Source organism: Stegodyphus dumicola, chromosome 8 (genome assembly GCF_044657685.1).
Source record: "Stegodyphus dumicola isolate Sdum_Otavi_A_Nest chromosome 8, ASM4465768v1".
Taxonomy (NCBI): Eukaryota; Metazoa; Arthropoda; class Arachnida; order Araneae; family Eresidae; genus Stegodyphus; species Stegodyphus dumicola.
The window spans coordinates 99,248,262-99,268,174 of NC_140775.1; the positions used below are offsets into that span (position 1 = coordinate 99,248,262).

Here is a 19,913-nt window from a genome sequence, read left to right on the forward strand (position 1 = left end):
TTTATCTATTCCATTAACATGATTAAACAATTTATATAAAAAGTGCCGACATATAATCTTATACTGTTAGGTTCCTTTTAATTGCAAATATTCTGTTACATTGCACAAATTCACATTAACACAGGAGAGAACCAAATCCCAAGTAGTTATAAGTTCCCCTTGACATAACTCAAACGAAACATAATGTAGAGCTTAAGATAATGGAATAGTAGCCTTAAGATAATGGAATCTTTTCAGCCTGACGTCATAAACGGCAACCAATAAGAACAGGGGTAGTGGCTGGGGCCAGGCGCTTGTTTCTCTGCATAGTATCCAAACTGTGTGAAATAAATGTGCTTTGTTTATCATTTTGTAAGTTTGTGAATTTGGTGTGAAAGTGTAAGATGGTAAAATTTTAAAACATTATTGATAATTTAATCATTAGGAGCTATTTTATTTATAGTTCTTACATTCAGCTTTTCATCTGTATTGTTTTCTGGTACGTAAATCATAAATTACGGTCAGCATAAAATTTCATAATCATGCCGCCGAAAAGAAATGTGGCATGTATCAAACCCCCAGACCCACCATTCATCAAAAGAATGAAAGATTCGATTGGATACCAAGAACCACCTACTGTTGAGACAAAAGTAAAATTCTTTTTATATAGATGTTTATTCAGCAATTTAGCGTTATCTAATATATTTAAAATTTTACTTATATGTATAGAGTATGTAATATATGTCTTATGGGTATTTAATTCAAAACAAAAGGTTCTCAGCCTTTTGACTAACGCGTATCATCTAAATAAAAATTGAAAAACTTTAGTATTACCACTACATTTTACGGGTAAAGTGCAGAATCGCCGGCTAATCTTTGGAATATGGTAACAGGTAGTTTGGAGACATTTTGGTAAGGCGATAAAGGTTACTAGGTAGGACGTTAGCAATAATCTGAGAAGTACATAGTTCGAATCACAGATTATTTTGTCTCAGAGAAATGAGAGATCATGAGACATATCATGTGACATTTTCCGGAAAATTCCAATCGTGATTTTAGCTAATAAGCACTTAGAAACAATTTCGCTACTAAAGTGCAGAATAGTCCACTTATTTGTTTAGCGCTATTTACAAGAATAAAAAGAATTGGATTTTTGTCAATTTTCGTTGACTTTTTAAATGAAAATAGGTCAATGTGTACATGGGTAAAGTCAAGAGAGTGCGCAATTCTAGAATTTTTTTTTAAGTGAAAATAGGTCGATGTGCACATGGATACCGAGTATGTGCAATTCTTAAAAATGCGCCAAGCAGTGCGTGATTCTGCATTTTCCCCCATTTTACAATGATTATTTTTCAATTTCTCAATAGAAATATTAGCTGATCTTTGGAATATGGTAACAGGTAGTTAGGCGACATTTTGGTAAGGCAATAAAGGTTACTAGCTAGGACTTTAGCAGTGTACATGGATAAAGTCAAGAGTGCACGCAATGCCATTTATGTGCAATTCTGGGATTTTTTTTAAGTGAAAACAGGTCAACGTGTACATGGATGATACCGTGTATGTGCAATTCTTAAAAACGCGGCAAGCAGTGGGCAATTCTGCACTTTCTCTCAATTTCGCACCTAATCTTCGTCATGATTAAGCACTTTTGTTCCATAAAAGTTCTAGCATAAGCGTAATTCGGCTAGCAGATTGTTGGAAAAAATGTTGAGTAAAAAAAAAAAAGGTACAACTCTAATATACGCTCTAATTTCACCAAATGTGGTGATATGTGTTCTGCGCTGGTTTTTGGCGCGATTGCGTGTTCTATGGCAACCCTGTTGACGTTGAAAAATCTTTCGCTGGAGCTTGTTGGTTCGCCTCTGTGTCTGAGAAGATGGGAGAGAAAGATAAAATGGTAGTTGTTGAATTGAAGTTTGGCAAAAGGAAATATGATTGTGGCTATCCTATTGAGGGGTAGTGGGTATTTGGAAGTGTGGAAAGAGGGTCTGGGAGATTATTTTTAATGGCAGTGCATGATAGAAGTAGGGTTTTGTGATTTTATTTGTTTGTGAACCTAGTATAAATTTTCTGTATAGTGTGTCTGGCTTTCATGTAAATACGATAGTGATTACGTGGCGGCATGTTAAAGGCAGTATGAAATTTATATTTCTGCTATTCGAAAACGCATTAATTCATGGTAATTGCATTTTATTTTATCCTTGTTCTTATTTTGTAGAATGCTATGTTCATTGGTTCTTTAGTATGAATTTCTGTCGTTATTGTTTTTTTTTTCAAATTGTTTGAAATTTATTTTAGTTTATTTTGTTGTTTAGTGTCGAGACTGTACAATTCGTAGATGTTTTTTAAAGTTGAAACAGAATGCTGTGTACATGGTATTATTTGAAATTTATTGTTGTTATGTTATTTTATTAAAGCGAGGAGTACGTTGATCGTAGATTCCTTCCTTGCCTAAATTGTGCAATTCGTAGAATTTTTTTAAAGTTTAAACAGGATGCTGTATACATGGTATTCTTTGAAATTTGTTGTTGTTATGTTAATTTATTAAAGCGAGGTGTGCGCAGTTTGTAGATTCGTTCGTTGCCTACATTGTGCAATTCGTAGATGTTTTTTTAAGTTAAAACATGTCGCTGTGTACATGGATTCTTGTCAAATATTTTTGGTTTTAAACTTTACGTTTTTGCTATCTAAATTTTTTGTTTTTGTTTCGGATTTTTAGCTAAATTGTGTGTTCAAAACGTAGTTTTTGCATGTGCGAAAACCGCGTTTTTTGGAGACATTTTAGGCTAAAAGTTCAAAATGTAGACAAAAAATTTAGATAGTAATATGGCAGCATGGCGAGAAATTTGGCGACTTGAGGGCGCATATCAGAGTAGTTCCAAAAAAAAAAAAAAATGCATTTACTTCGTGAAAACAAAATGGCATCCATAAAAAAAAAAACTAGCAGGTTGCTGTAGCAGGGTTGGTCGCCAAAAAATCGCCAAGTTACCTTAATCCGAAGATTAACCGAAATATTATTTCCTGTCATCAAACTCGAACTGAAGATGTGAACTTATAATTTTTGCTGTTGGAAATAAACAATGCTGAACATTTTGTTCCACTGTGAATCAGCTAAATTATTGCATTGGCTCAAGTATAAAATCTAAGATCTTAAAAATTTCAGAATCATTTTAAATGTGAAGTTATATTCTAGTAAATATGATAATAATTTTTCCATGTAGTTTGTTAACCCCTCCCTTTTTTTTAAACTTAAATTTTATAAAGCATCATATAGGTACTTTGTTTAAAAAATTGTCTGGACTGTATGTCTACAAATTATACATAATATGTGTTATTCTGTGTATATTTTTAACAGAAACAAATAGCTGATTACGAGAATGATGATACAGAACGAGATGATGAAAAGCCCGTAGTGGTTGTTTTGAAACCAGGTGACCTAACTGAAGAGGAAGTAAAATCTATAACAGAAAAAGGTGAAACTTTCTTTTTTATTTCTTGATTCTGAGTAGTATAATATTTTAGAAAAGTAATCGAATAATTTTAGGTTGCATGAAACATAATGTCAATACGGAATGACAGCTAAAAAAATGCAGTAACATAAAATACTTAATATTAATCATCATCATTATCAATAGCAGTCATCTCTAAATGAAAGGCAGTCAAAATGCAAAAATATTCATTAAACCTTATTCACTTTTTATTTGTTCAGTATTTTACAACCATATGTTCCTGAGAAATTTTTCTGATTATTTATGGGATGATGGTTGCTAAATTTAAGGTGGGTGGGACAAAACTTCTCAGCCTTATTTTCTAATCTACCGAGTCATTCATGCTGCATGTAGTTTGGTATAATTGTGGAGTAGGATAGCACCTCTTCTATCTAATAAAATGAGAGCATAATCTCATTTTATTAGCTAGAGCACAAAGAGCTTAACAGTTGAGGTTTGAAGTCCTAGTATGACCTGGTTTCAATACTTTAAAGAAAATTATGTTCACGGCATTCCACGATACATGCAACAAAATGTTTTAGTTTATGTCTTGGTTTATATCTGACTTAGTGAAAGCTATTGTTTTTTGAAGTTGTTGTTAATGCATAGAAACTATTTCTTATCTTCAGTTACAGTTTGGTGCAGTAGTCTGATAAAGAACTGTAGTTAGAGTAGACTTTAAGGTACCCCTTGTATTATGGTGAAGTTGTTTTATTTATTGCCAAGTTGTTGTTTCATTTGTGATAGCCTGAGTAGTTGAATGTTATGGAAATCCTATTGTGATGTAATCGGGTGCATGATTCTGAGAAATTTTGAATCATGGGAGCTTTTGTAAGTGCTTTTGTGGTGTGTGTTGGTTTTATTGTTTAGATGATAGAATGGCTGAATGTAATAAGATTAATTTGAAGTTTCTGTATGATTTGAAATGGAAGGGGAAAAGAGCGTTAATTGACTGGTGTGTAAATGAAGGTTTACTTAGTAGCCGTTATAAGTGTCCCGTATGTAGGAAGGATATGCGTAGGAAGAAAGGTTCAGATGTGGTGACACCAATATACGGATCCGAGTTCAGATAATTTTAGGAAGTTTTTGGATGCTGTTAAGGAATTTCGTGTGCCACAGACTAAAGACGAAGAAACTTCTAAATAGGGTAAGTGGATATTTGCTTTTTGTAGTGCTTAAATGTATAACATGTTTTCCCTTTTTTATGTTATTTTATTATTTGGTTTAAAATGTAGTTTATTGAGATTGTGTATTTTTTGTTTGCCTGTATTGTAGAATTGTCCTTTGACTTTTTAAGTGAAAATATATCAATGTGTACATGGACAAAGTGAAGGTCTGCACAAAGTGAAGGACGCAATGCAAGTTTGTGCAATTTTTGGATTTTTTTTAAGTTAAAATAGGTCGATGTGTACATGGATAAAGTTAAGGGAGTGTGCAATGCCGTTTTTGTGCAATTCGGGTAATTTTTTTTTCAAGTGAAATTAGGTCGATGTGTACATGGATACCGAGTTTGTGCAATTCTTTGTCTTGTTATTTTGGCTGTTATGCAAGCCAAAATAACAAGACAAAGAATTGCACAAACTCGGTATCCATGTACACATCGACCTAATTTCACTTGAAAAAAAAGTTACCCGAATTGCACAAAAACGGCATTGTGCACTCCCTTAGCCAAAATAATAAGTCAAAGAATTGCACAAACTCAGTATCCATGTTTCGCCAAGGAGTACCCTAAAATATACTTTTACCGGTTCTGCTTCTGAGCTTAACGTGTGTTATTTATCTCTAGTGCCTTGGTATTAAATCAAAATATATTTACTATAATACGTATCATTTTAACTCAAGTGTAAAATGTTGTTTCAATACCTAAGTGCAAGTCTGTGCCACTTAATACTCTGAAAACACAACTTCATATCGAATCATACAAATGCCAATACACAGTATGTACTCCATACTAGAAATAGCTTAACCATATACTCCAAACTACAGCAAAATTTCTTAGTAGTCAACTTGCAAATGATGTTTTTACAACGTTGAAAATGTAGATGTAAGGATTATTTTTTAATTAAACACTCATTAATTTTTAATTGATGATTAAATGTAATTAATTTACTACAATTAACTTGAAATTCATATATATATAAAACTGAATAATTAAAAATACTTCTTGTAAATTATATTATGCATACTGGATTAAAATTTTTCATTTTATTACTCAAGCAGAAATATCTTTAAATCTCTTAATATATTATTGAAGTAAATATTTTGAATCACAAATAATCATAGAGGAAATTAGAATCCATAAACTATACATCTTTATGAGGTTTTCAGATTCCGGTTTTTACAGGATAATTTAAAAAAAATTATTTTCTAGATAGAGACAAGAATTGTGCATATAAAAGCATCAACCAAAATACTTACAGTTTGTAGTTTAATAATTCTATTAATGAAATTCCGCTTTCAGTCTCAATTGTTTTCATTTGACGAAGCGCGCTAATGTTGTTAGCTGGATTCAAGTTTTATCATGCTTTTCCCTTGATAAGTCCGTCCTAAACCTTGAGTTGAGCTAATTTGCCATTTATTGCAAATTCTTTATATATATTATCATTGTATTTGAAATGTTTTTTATTGTTTACATGCATCATTTAAAATTTATTAGTTTTTTTCTTATCCCTTTTTGTTTTTGAAGTTTATATCGTTTTGTAATTTTTACATTAAGTTTTTACTTGATACTTTTTTACTGTTGTATTATTTCTATTTACAGGGTGAGCCAAAAGTTTGTTAAAGCATTAAAAATTCATAAAAAACGGAAGAAATTATGATAAAGAAGTGCGGTTTGCAAGAAAGGACTCACTAAGAAGTTGGATTTTTTTTTAGCAGCAAAAAAAAAAGAAAAAAAATTAGTTAAAAATGTCAACGGTAGAGGTTGCTGACATGTGAGAGATTCAGCAGAATTATGCAGTTTTATCTGGCAATAGAAAACCATGGTACATGAGGATTTTTCGTTCGTTTTCAGAATGTTATCATTACCTGATGAGCATTGTTGGTGAAATTGTTCTATTTGAACGGATAGTCAACAACTGTGGTATTGCGAAAATTTTGCACGACGAAAAGTACTGAAGACAAAGATTAGCCCCATACTGTGTTCTGGAATACTGAAGCTTGTCAAACTGTTTGAAAAAACTGGCTCTTTGGATTATCAGCCACGAAGTGGAAGATACTCGTTTGTGAAGGGTCGAATTACTGCGGTTTCAACGACTATGAATAAATTAGCGGGGAGGAATCATCCACGAGAAGTAGCAGTGCTTGCATAATTTGAAGGATACTAGATGTGTCTCACTCATCATGAATGAATTAGCCGGGAGGAATCATCCACGAGAAGTAGCCGTGCTTGCATAATTTGAAGGAACTAGATGTGTCTCACTCATCAATTCAACATATTCTGTATGGGATATTGCCTCTCTATCCGTATTAATTGCAACCACTGCATGAGTTACAGCCGGAAGACACAGCTATGATCCATTTGCCAAGTGGGCTACGGCAAGAATTGAAAGCTACCTTCAACAGTTGCTCAACGTTTTTAGATGGATGAAGCACATTTCACACTCCATGGGGATGTCACCACCAAAACACTCATATATGGGCAATGTTGAATCCTCATGAATGCACGATGAAGTCACTGCATCCAGCCAAGTGACAGTCTGGTGTCGCTTCACCTCATCTTTCACTGTTGGGCCATTCTTCTTTGAAGAATCATGTGCCATATCTGGCTGGAAAATGTGCAGAATAACCACTGAGTGTTATCTCACAAAGTCATGCCTGCATTAAATCAAAGAGGTGTGTTATCTGTAATAAGCTTTGGAGGATGGCCACACTATATGTATCCAGTAAAACGATTCCTATTGAGTACTTTTGGTGAAGACAGAGTGATCAGTCAAGGTGGCAAGATCGCATGGCTTCCATCACCCAACCTCACTCTGGTCAACTTCTGGTAATGGGGCTATTTAAAATAACTTGGGAACCGTTCATCCCCTTCAACATCAGCCGAACTCAAATATTTTATCTGTCATGTTGAACAACTGTTATTGGAAGAATAAATGAATTGAGCATACTGTTGTCGTGTCTGTTGTGTTTAAGTTCAGCACCCTCTAACGATGACATTTGAAACTAAAAAAATTTTTGCTGCTAAAGAAATTTGTCTTCCTTGTAAGGCCTTTCTTGCAAGCCACACTTTTTTATTGTAATTTTATCCTTTTTTTATGAACTTTTAATGTTTTGATGATCTTTTGGCTCACCTGGTGGATATATATATATATATATATATAATAGAATATGTATATAATAGAAATATATTTATAATAGAAAAAATAATTTTGCTAATCGTATTTGAATGGGGTATTTTTTGTTATGGCAGAATCTGGAAACATTACATTTAAAAGCTGCTTTGAATGTTCCAAAAGTGAAATTGAAAGGTTGCATTCAAATTAAAATTGAATTAAATAGCATTCGGCTTTCGTAATGTCTGTTTCATAGTCTTTCATGAAGAAATTTGATATTTCTTCTGATTTTGTAGCATTAATTTCTTCATGCTTTTTAGAAAATACTTGCCATTTACAGTCAACTTTTATGCTACGTGCAACTGAAAAAAGTCTTTGTTACTATTGCAAAATGTGTAATTTGCCAAAACTTCAGATACTTTCAAGCGAATTCTGCAGAATATGAGTCTAAATTTATGACTTGATAATTGCAGCCTATTATTCTAACACATCGTTCAATAAGTCCCAGGACTAACTAAGAAAATAAAATCCATTAAAAAAATTAACGTTTATTCATCAACATAATCACCATGAAGAGCTATGCAATCATTCCAACGCTTTTCTAACTTTTCGATAACATGCTTGTTAAATGTTTGTCCTTGTACACGAAATAAGCTTCAGTGGCAGCGATGATTTTTGTATTTAAGCCAAATCTTTTCGCCTGGAGCATCTTTTCGAGATCAGCAAACAGCCAGTAGTCACTGGGGACTGGATCTGGGGAGTATAATGGGTGGGGAAGCAGAGAGAAGCCCCACTCGTTCAATGTGACCAGTGTTTGCATTGACTTTTGGCACGGGGCATTGTCTTGACTGAAGATGATTTTCTTTTCATGTAATAGGTGCTATCAATAGATTTTTCCCTTTTCAATGTAGTAGATGTAAATTATTCCTCGCACATCCCGAAACACAGACGCCATGACTTTGCCAGCTGACTGCTGCATTTTTGGACACTTTGGATGGCTTTCACCGGCTGCATGCGACTCAGCTGACTGCTGCTTTGACTCCAGAGTGAAATAGTGGATCTATGTTTCGTCCGTTGTCCACATATCGATGCAAGAAATCCTGTTTATTGCGAATAAACAGTTACAAACAGCTCTGTGAATCATCGACTTGTTGCTTTTTTTCCATTGTGAGCACATGCGGCACCCATTTGGGAAACACTTTTTTTATGCCCAACTTTTCATGTAAAATCGTACATGCGCTTCCAGTTGATATGTTTACCACCTCAGCAATCTCATGAACTTTCATTTTGCGGTCATTCATCACGATTTTCAACACTTTTTCACATTTTCTGGAGTGACTGCTTCATATGACCTACCCAAGAGTGCTGCATCATTTGTATCCGTACGACCGTGCTTGAAATCAGCATGCCAATGGCAAATGGTTGTTTTCGATGGAGCAGTGTCTGGATAACATTTTTCAAGCCATTGCTGAGCTTGCACAGTATTTTTGTCCATTAAATAGCAATGTTTGATCAACTTTCGAAATTCGTTTTTCTCCATTTTGTCCACCATATGCACAAGTAGTGTCACTTTAACCACAGTAGCTTCGCTGTTTCTGGTCCGAATGCCATGAAAATTAGAGACATGTCATTTGAAGGTTAGTTCTTTCGAACAATGAAGTCAAGTTGATATTGCTAACACCATCTTTTGGTTAGTCCCGGGACTTATTGAACGATGTGTTACGGTAGCATAATTAACAAAATTTAAAAACTTGCAATTTAATCACAGCTCACAAGAAGCATGTGTTATTGTTTCTTGCCATAACATAACTGAACAAGACTTGGAAGGTAAACAAGTTTAATTCAAGTGAAGGCACTGCTGTGCAGTATATACAGCTTATGAGCCGCTGTTCTTAAACTGGCTGTGAATTTTCACAGTGTCAATTGACAGTTTTGCAGTTGTTTACTATGTAAAGCAAGCTCTGAGAAATGCGGAGTTTGATCGTAACAACCAAATTTGAAGCATTCTTGATAGAATACAGGGTCTGCACACTTTGTGCCAGTGGATAAGCCTCCTCTCCAGAATCTGCACAAGAAAGCAGAAATGCTGCTGTGGTGTAGTGTTAATGCTTCAACGGTGTAGTGTTGAACTCTAATGATGAAACACCGCATAAAAATTTTATTGAATACCCCCAGAAATGGCTACATACCATCAACAAGAGAAAAATCTATAACTCTTTAAACAAATTCAAATTCTCTACATTTTACATGCGAGAGCGATACGTGGCTCTCGAGCCTGCATTTGAAACAATGCCAACATTAATTTTATTTTTAAAACAATTAATTCAATTTAACAACTATTGAAAACGTATAAAATTTAAATAATAATAATATTCATCTTATGCTCTCGAGACATCCTTGTCCATATTAATCTTAAGTTTCTTCTTCCTTTATGCGACATTATTACAACTCCTCCCCTCATAAAAGAATTTTTCTTGACTATGGAAGGAAAAATTCTAAATACTTTTCACTGCTTTCAAAGCACAAATGGTAACCATTTAAGTGATAATAGAGAAACCAGTTACATTACCCTGAACTTATTTCTAGATAACATAAATGCAAAAATACAACTCCTAATGTCTGCCTCATACATAGTACATTCCTCAAATTTTACAAAATGCTAATACTTAGGATAAAACATTTGATTCTAACCATTTTGAATAAGAAACACAAAATGCAAACAATTTTGAATCTAGAAAAATATAATTCCAAAGCACTACAAAAATCATTTTTCAAACAATAGTTTACAGGAAAAAAAAAAAAAAAAAAAATTGGCTCTTCCATATATTTCATATGCTAAAGTTCCTGCTGTCCATAGATCTGATTTCAAATAATCAATCACTGAGAAAGGACATGCTTCAGCATTTACCCCTTCTGGTGCCATTAATGCTATATTTCCACCTTTCTCAGAATCATATGAATTGTAAACCAAATAGAGACCTTCATAACAGCACCCAGAGTCAGTTATTGAAAGTCTAGGAGAGGAGGCCCATACTGGAAATTTAATAAAATATTGTCAGTCTGTAAATCCCGATGAGTAATATCATTTTGAAGCAAGTGTTCTAAAGCTTCCGAAAGCTGAGTAAACAGTAGCAATGCTGTGTGACCAGAAACATCTATTCTTTTAAATTGCAATTGTATCTCATCAAAACAAGAAATAGAGTAATATTTCTACCACATCCATCACTCGGAGACGAACAGGAAGGGCTTGTGGATAGTTAGTGAAGGCACCAGGAAGCATAGGTGTTTGATCAGCAAAAGCAAAATACATTTTAACTATATTTGGATGAGGTCCCAATTTCTTTTTCCTGACTTTATGTTTTGTCAGTTCACCCAAAGAAAACTCGCCAATGCCTGGTAATGTCTCTTTATACATTGCACGCCATATAGCATATGCATTTGATTATAATTGAACATCACTTTTACAGCAAGGCTATTTGGAAGCAATTTCTCAGAAGAAAATGTTTTGATAGAAGTGGGTTTTTCGAATATCGAATTCTGCAGATCTTGTATTCCTTCAGTATGCAATATAATAAATTTTGTTTGGTGTTTGTTGGTTTGGAGTTTCAGTTGCTTGTGCTTCCGAGAATTCTGCTGTCGAAACATCCACAAGGATAGAGCTTTCTTCTAAACTAATGTCTGGAATTTTAATGGCCTCCTCCATATTACTGGTTAACTTCCTTTCTTCCGAATGCTCATTTATTCACAACCCTTTTGCTTTCTATCTCATTCTCTTCTTCCGATCTGGAATCTAAAGGCTCGTCACACGAGTACGCTCAAAACGTAGCTGACGAACGCGCTTTTACGTTACCAGCGTAAAAGCGGCCAAACGAGTACGCTTGCGAAGAGTGCGTTTAACCAATAGAATTATTTTGCGTAAAAATCACGTGACGCTGTAATATAGCATCAACAGAGCTGTATCTTATTACTTCGCTGTTCTTCTGTATGTTTGCGGCAAGTTGTCCGAATCAGATGATTTTTTTTATAGCTGAAACTTTACTATTAAGTGCAATTATTAAGCAGAGGCAAAACTGCAAAAAATGGCAAGAATGGGTCCGAAAGATTTATTTAGAGCGACCTGTTCAAAGAGATTTTTTTTTTTTTACTGCCTTGTTTGCGAAAGGAATATATGGAATTATTAAATTCCTACTATTAGCTCACACTCTCCCTATATCTTGTTGAAATTTTCAGTACATAAAATGCTTTTTATTCATCCACTCAAGTTCAAATACAATTTTTTAAACTTGTAGTGAATGACACTTGATGTTAATACAGCTTTTTCACATATAAAAATTTTTAAATTTAAAAATTTTTGTTTGTATTTTTATTTATTTATTTATTTATTTTTGTATTTTTTAAATTTTTCTTTATGGACCTAAGTAGGAATTGACTTTATTTATTTATTTATTTATTTTGTACATTACTTGTTTTTTAATTACCTCAGGATGAGTATCGACCAGTTTGACAGATTTGCAGATTCTATATTGTATGAAAATTAGGATTTGTAAAATTGGTTTGGAATACAGTATATAAAGAGAATTAAATTACTTAATTCTCTTTATATATACCATCTACCATATAATAAAACCAACTTCATATTTTTTTAACTCCCCCTCCCTTGGCCTTTTGTTTTTCTTTTTATTTATTTTTGAATTTAGAATGAGGTTCAAACTTTGGACAGTTTATGAGAAATTATGTGCGTGATAAAATATGCAATAAAGTAAAAATAAAGAGAGAATTTATAGATGATATATGATAAAGAGATGCAGATATATATTACATAAGGATTTCTATTTACACTGCACATTTTTAAACTAAATTAAAAACAATAATAATAATGAATAAAATAAGAAATGAAAACAATAATAATAGGTAAAATAAGAATATAATGATTCATGATTAAATATAAGAAACACGTTTCAAAATGAGAAAAGTTAACTGAATTATATGCTGTCTACGGGTGAGGTTCGAACTCACCACCTTTCCATTTCTCCGCCACCAAAGCAGCGCGCTGACCACTCAGCTATCTGTGACAGCAGTGTTTGTGAAAAATGATGTAACAAGTAGAAGTCGCTGCAGAGGTAATTTAATTGAACTTCAATAAATGATTGCTGTATGACACAAGTTGTAACTTCACGCGAATTTACGCCGGCGTCAAAAAAGTTACGTCAACTGCGTCGGGAGCGTCCTCGTGTGGAAGGGCCTTAAGTCTTCTGCGCGCATACGCCTGACTACGAGTCACCACAACATTCAAGAGAACCGGTCATTCCCTAATTTCCTCCATCAACTGTGCAGTTTTATTTCCTAACAAATAGTACTTTTTATCTAACTCTACTGGAGTAACTGCTGCCTTTGTGGTGACCACACCAAAATCACCTTCAATAGTGACTTTCGCCAAAGGTAAATATTTACATTTTGTGTCCAAAGGCTGTTTCACCCATACAGTTTCCCCTAATAAGTCACTAGTATTAATCCAAGTACTATTACACAGATCTGTTCCAGTGCCAGTATCTCTCAGATATTCTCTCTTTATCCCATTAATTACTGCTTTCTTGAAATACGGCTCAAAACATTTTTCCTAAACTCTCCATTCCTAGATTATTCACCAGATGTTAGGTCGGATATGTCCGTCCTTTCCACATTGGTAACACCTTATTTTCTGCTGTTTCTCAAAACCTGCTTCATTAGAAACTTGCTTTATTTTAGGAGCCTCCACTTTTGTATGCTCCTCTGATTTAATTTTTTGATGACCACTATTTTTCTGATTATAACTACCATTGGAATTTACATACTGCTCTCTATCTTTCTTAAATGGTTTCTTTAACCCTGCTCTCTGTTCTAACTTCCTCATATCTCTTTGCAAAGCCTCATACCTGTCACTAATCTCTGCTAAAATAGAAGCTGTTTTAAATTCTACCCAATTTTCTAAGTAGTGTTGTCTTATTTCTAGAGGTACTCACCGCTTAATTTGCTAGGTGAGCATAAGTTCCTTAAGGCTTTAAAATCTTGAACTTCCATTGAATCCAACCAATTGTCTAAATACACTCTCAATTCATACACTAAATCCACCCATAACATTCCGCTTTTTCTAGAATGTTCTTCAAATATTGTTTTTAGTGCCCAAGAACTAAGCTTGAATCTATGCATGAGTAATTTCTTAACATGCTGATAATCATCCTCTTTATCTGCTGGTTCTTTCACTATTAACTGGGCTACATCGTGAGGTAATAAAGAAATTAATTGTGGAACCCAATTAATCTGATTAATGTTCTCTTTTTCAGCTTGTTTCTCAAGTAGCATAAAGAATAATGAAATATCTATATTACTCGGTTCAAAACGTGGTACTAGATCTTTCAAATTAACCCCTTTTTCTCCTAGATTGTTCAACTGTCGAAACCGTGGAAGCTAGGCTATTAGTTTGAACCACATTCTTCAGTTTTAACTTTTCCAATTCAAAAACTCACTCCTGTTCCTGCTCTGCTCTCTCTTGTTCACGTTCCCACTCTACTCTCTCTTGTTCGGCTATTTTTTCTGCTCAGCCATAGCCCAAATTCTTGCCGCGTATTCTTTTGCCGCTTCTTCTTCATAGTCCTCGGCATTCAGAATAGCCTGCCTAATTTCTCTTACTCTATTTGCCTGAGATACATTTTTGTATCAAACTCCTCCACTAACTCCAATAGCAGAGTTTTAGTAAATTTCCTCATAAACTCACCCATTATGGAAAATTAAAGAAAAATAACCTACCCCCAAAATACAATTAACACAAAAGCAACAGCAGGTCTATCTCTTCAAAACTGAATAATACCCTAACAGTTCTGAATACTAATTGCCTTACAACACTAAATGATAATACTTTAGCCTACATACAAAACGTATATCAAAAATGCTAATTAAGAGGCAACCTTTTCCTGCTCTGTTTTAACTATATAAATATTATCCTCTAACTCTGAACTGATTTAAAAACTAAATTTTTCTAAAGCATACCGTTACAATACTTCATACAATTTAAATAGTTACTAAAACAATAGAACAAACAATTAAATTTCAATTAGCAAAAGTAGCCACAAGACTAACTTTTAATAACCACTAGAAAGTTTTGATCCCCAATAACAGAGCTATATCCAAAATAAACCTAGCCTCAAATAACTGGCATAACTTCTCCAAAATCACAAAAATGGTACTCACCAATTTGAAGACGCCTTCGATGACTCTCCTGGCACTAACTTGGATACTCTTCAGGGAAATTTCACTATTTTGCGGCGCTAGATCACACTTCCTCTGGCGTTCCCTTCTGACACACTAACTTTCTGAAGAGGCTTCACCACGCGAACTGTCCTTGCACCCAAAATTAGATTGTTCTTGTGCAGAGAAGAAAGTCTTGACTGCTCACATAAAGTCCTTTACAGTACTGCCTTTTCTGGAACTTCCATTTCACGATCTGGAATACTCCTACAATGAGATGTATGGAAAACAACGCACAATGTTAACTCAAGTTCACAGGCGAAAAAGTATGTTATTAAATTTACTCTCAGGAACAATCCCAAAATGCTGCCACCAATTTTTAATATTTACTGCTGTGGTGTAGTGTTAATGCTTCAACGGTGTAGTGTTGAACTCTAATGATGGAACACCTCATAAAAATTTTATTGAATGCCTCCAAAAAATGGCTACATACCATCAACAAGAGAAAAATATATATCTCTTTAAACAAATTCAAATTCTCTACATTTTACATGCGAGAGCAATACGTGGCTCTCGAGCCTGCGTTTGAAACAATGCCAACATTAATTTTATTTTTAAAACAATTAATTCAATTTAACAACTATTGAAAACATATAAAATTTAAATAATAATAATATTCATCTTATGCTCTTGAGACATCCTTGTCCATATTAATCTTCAGTTTCTTCTTCTTTATGCAACCTTATCAACACTATTTATTCAGAAAATGATGAACTGTGGCTTTCCAGTGAAAACTGTTGAAACTTTATCGTGAATCTTTTAAACATCACAACAAGAAAGGACAAATGGAAACTGAAGCTTCGAGTATGCAGAAAAGGTGTGAAGGAAATGTAAAAAGATCCAACGTGCTAAACATGATGATCTCATTTGCGAAAAAGGCTGAATTTTTTGCAAGAAAATCAGCTCAGCCTCCTTTCCCAAATGAAAAAGTGCCAGAACTTCTCACCACCAACCATTTTACTTCCTCTGAGCTAAGAGGAACAGAGATGGAAATGTCAGTAGATCCAAGCATCTTGCCAAAGCAGAAACCTCTACCAATTTTCTGCCCCATGCCTGAAGTCCAGTGGAAGCAAATCATTCATGTCTTCACTGCTTACAAAAATTTACACTGCTGGGCAACCTGAAACCAAATTTTATTTGTTTGGAATTTAACAAAGATGCAGTCAAAGATTAGATGACTTACTGCTTTCAGAAAGCTGAAAATTAAGCATAACATTATGATTGACTGAAAGGAAGTCGACTGCCAAGAAAGGGTATGAAAATCCCAAGCTAAATGATGAATTTCTGCCTTTGCTGCTCCTCAGCTTTACTGATGACTGTTGAATTGATACTGATGGGTGGTGGAAATTAGTAATCACCATGAAAATCATGGAAATAATTACAGGAAAACTTAAATTTAATTTACTTTTCTGCTCTACATAGTAAGATGATTCAAGTAGTATTTCTTCCAGGTCTGGAATTCGAAATTTTGTATCACTTGAAAGATGTTTCATTGGACAGCAACACGTGGCATTACCTTCGCCTCTGTGTACCAAATGACATAGCTGCACTGATGATACAGCCGCATCAAACTCATTAGGTAGTGCAATTGTTGCAACTAGCACAGATCTTTGCTTTTTCTTTGGTACATTTTCACACCAATTTCACAAGACAAGCATCTCATTTTGTTCTTCATACTTTGAACCTTTTTAATGAAAAACAGCTTGTGGTTTTGTGTGCAAGATTTCCCCTAACTGGAATTTCATTAAGATGAAAAATTCTTGCTTATGCTAGAATGTCATAAAGTATCAAAGGGTGTAGGCTTGCACTGTAGGATGCTTGATTGGAAAATTAAGAGTTGGAATTTACTGATCTATGATTGGTTACTCTTTAAAATCAGCAAGGCCATCAATTTAACATGTGACACAAAATTTTTCGAGCATTTCACCAGTCTTCCGATAAATAAGTAAGTTCCGTTTTACATACCATTTCCCTTGTCCTCCTTTCAGTAAAATCTGTAGTTTTTTCAATATTTTTTTAGCTCAAAGAATTTCTATATAAACTACAAAGAATCTGTTGTTATTGGAGTCCGGAGCTTAATTTTCAATTCAGTATAAATTGTTAAATCGTATTCATAGAATATCATAATATGAAACATCCAGTGACAACAAAGACGAACTATTAACACTTGATATTCACCAGTTATCTACATACAGTAGAATTCCAGAAATCTGCAAAGCTTGGGACCAAAGGTTGTGCTGATTTTAAGATTTTGTGGATTTCAGGACAGAAAAGATAAATCATAATATTCAGACTAAAAAAAGAAAATAAATAAGGCGTATTAGTTACATTTAATTAAATTATTTTACACTATTACAATAATTTATTATGTACATGTTTATTATGTGTATGTTATAAATTGATTATATTATATTAGTATTCATTTACATTAGTTCTTAGAAGAATATTTAAAAGCATTACGGATGTATTCAATAGACATAAAAATAAGGGATATTAATAAAGCATAAAATATTTTTTTTTTTTTTTCTACATGTTTCAAATATTTTTCTGATGGAGGTTTGTTTTAAAACTTTAGGGTGCTCCAGAGTAAGTTCTTTTTTGTAAATTATATAGAGTCATAATCTCTTGTTCTGTGACACAGTTTTGTTGGTCTAAAAATTGTAGGTATTTTTTACCAAGTTCCAGACCCTCATTAAAAGATATATTTTCTCACTTCTATCAAATTCACTATCTGTGTCTGTGTCAGTGTCAGAATTGTCTTCATGCTGTGATGAGTTCAAAACAGAGCCAATGATTTCATCTTCAGTCATCTCATATGCCAGCTTTGGCTCATCTGAACACATCATCCATTCAACAATATCTTCTTCCTGCAAAGCCTCATTTATTTTTTCTTCCGAAAATAAAAGCAATTCTCTTGCTTTAATTCTTGCTGCACTGACCCTAAAACCAGAAAAATCACTGTTATTACTCTCAGTTTTAATAAACAGAGAAGATGTCCGGCCATACATTATGCCAGGCATTTACTAATGTTGTTTGGGAAACAGAATTCCATGCTAACAAATAAATGCAGTCTTTGAAGGTGAATTTTTTTTTTATAATCACAAAGTAGAATAGAATGGTCACTTGAAAAAATTTTTTTCAGAAACTCTGATTTATAGTGGCATTTAATACTGTGTATTATGGCTGGTCCATTAGTTGGATCAATGATGTAGTTTTCGGGAGCAAAAAAAGTTCCATGACATTATCACATGTTAAAATAGTTGCATCTGGATGGGCAGAGCAGTTGTCTAACAATAGTAAAATCTTGCAATTTGATGGTAATAACCCCACATTGTTATAATGCCTTCTAACTTCTTTAATGAAATGCTCCATGAACCATTCAGTCATAAGCTGTTTTGTGAACCAGGAATTTTTATTACTTATGTAAATCACAGGTAAGGATTTTACTCCTTTCAGAGCTCTGGGATTGGTGCTCTTACCCACTATTTTTACATTTGTAAGTTCCAGCTGCATTGCTGCATACTAAAATGGTAACTCTTTCTTTAGCATCTTTCACCCCTGATGGTGCACTTTCTTCACTTGTCACAAATGTCTTTCTTGGCAAACATCGCCAAAAAAGTACAGTCTCGTCCATATTAAAAAAACCTGTTCTCGGCTAAGATTTTCTTTGGCCACTAACACAGAAAATTCATCAATAAACTCCTCTGCAGCATCTTTATCTGCTGAAAGTTTTTCCCCACATGCTTTCAAATAACGTATACCATGTCTCTGTTTAAATCTATTCAGCCAACCACTGCTGAAATTGCACAGCTCTTTTATTTTTAAATCAGCATGAATCTGCTTCGCCTCTTCTCTCAGGAACGGTCCTGAATTTGGTACCCCATCACTCCACTGCTGCCGGAACCACTCGTACAAGACATCAAGGTTTGCCATTTTCGCCTCATGCAAAGATTTCCGGTTTCGGATTCCTGTGTTAGAATCACTGTTGCTGTAAAATTTCAACAGTTTTTCTTTATTTTTCCGTATATCATACACAGTCTGTGTTGCTATTCCATACAATTGTGCTATAAAGCGAGGAGTAGCACCTGCCTCCATCTTTTGCAGAATTTCCACTTTTTGCATTACCGTCAATGCAACATGTTTACGTTTTTCAACGTTGCAAGCAGTAAAATCATGAGTGCGTTTCTTATTTGTCTCTGTAGCAATCTTGCTTTCAAGCAAGAAGAAAGGAGATGATGACTTTGGCGAACGCCGTTTCCTCCAGTCCGTGAGGAATGTCATTGTATTAAAAAGAGCTGAAATTTAAAATAATCTTAATTTATCCACAAAATATCCTGATAAAAAAAAACGGCAGCACTAAACAATCTCGTGAAATAACAAAGTTCAGAAAATACAACAACGTGAATCGTGAACTTGAAAGGAGAGTTGAGTGAATCGTCTGCTTTTTTACCTCGACGCAGATTGCAGGGAAAAATACTTTTATTGTGATGTCAATAATTTGCTGTTTCTGTTATGACTCATTATTATTGGTAATTATGATGTCATTATTCAATAAGTAATTTTTTTTTTTCGATATTTTGTACTTCATGTTGGGGTTTCTGGAAACTATAAACTCAATGTTTACATTTTGAGAGGCAACGCGGATTTCAGGTCGGCGGATTTTCGGTATTTGACTGTACTAATTCCTACTTAATAGTTTTATCTAACTTAAGATTTTTAGTTTCAATATCAAATAAAACCAAAAATGTATTAAATTTAAGGGCACCATATTTACAAAGGAAAGGCTGCCATAACCTTGGTTTAGTCTACTATATTACCAGATTCATATATTTAATAAACCCGAGGGGAAACTTGAGCGAATTAAGTATGGAGTGATTTAATTGACCACAAA

General features: G+C 34.0%; 1 protein-coding gene across 1 annotated transcript in view; it reads left to right on the plus strand.

The window, feature by feature from the left end:
• The first annotated feature begins 319 nt into the window (after nucleotides 1–319).
• The window catches only part of LOC118202818 (uncharacterized protein KIAA1143 homolog), a 35,654-nt gene continuing 16,060 nt past the window's right edge, over nucleotides 320–19,913 (plus strand). The window contains exons 1-2 of the mRNA XM_035375024.2: nucleotides 320–629; nucleotides 3,335–3,452. Of these exons, the coding sequence (XP_035230915.1) occupies nucleotides 522–629; nucleotides 3,335–3,452 (226 nt within the window). The 5' untranslated portion in view covers nucleotides 320–521. The remainder of the gene's footprint in view (nucleotides 630–3,334; nucleotides 3,453–19,913) is intronic.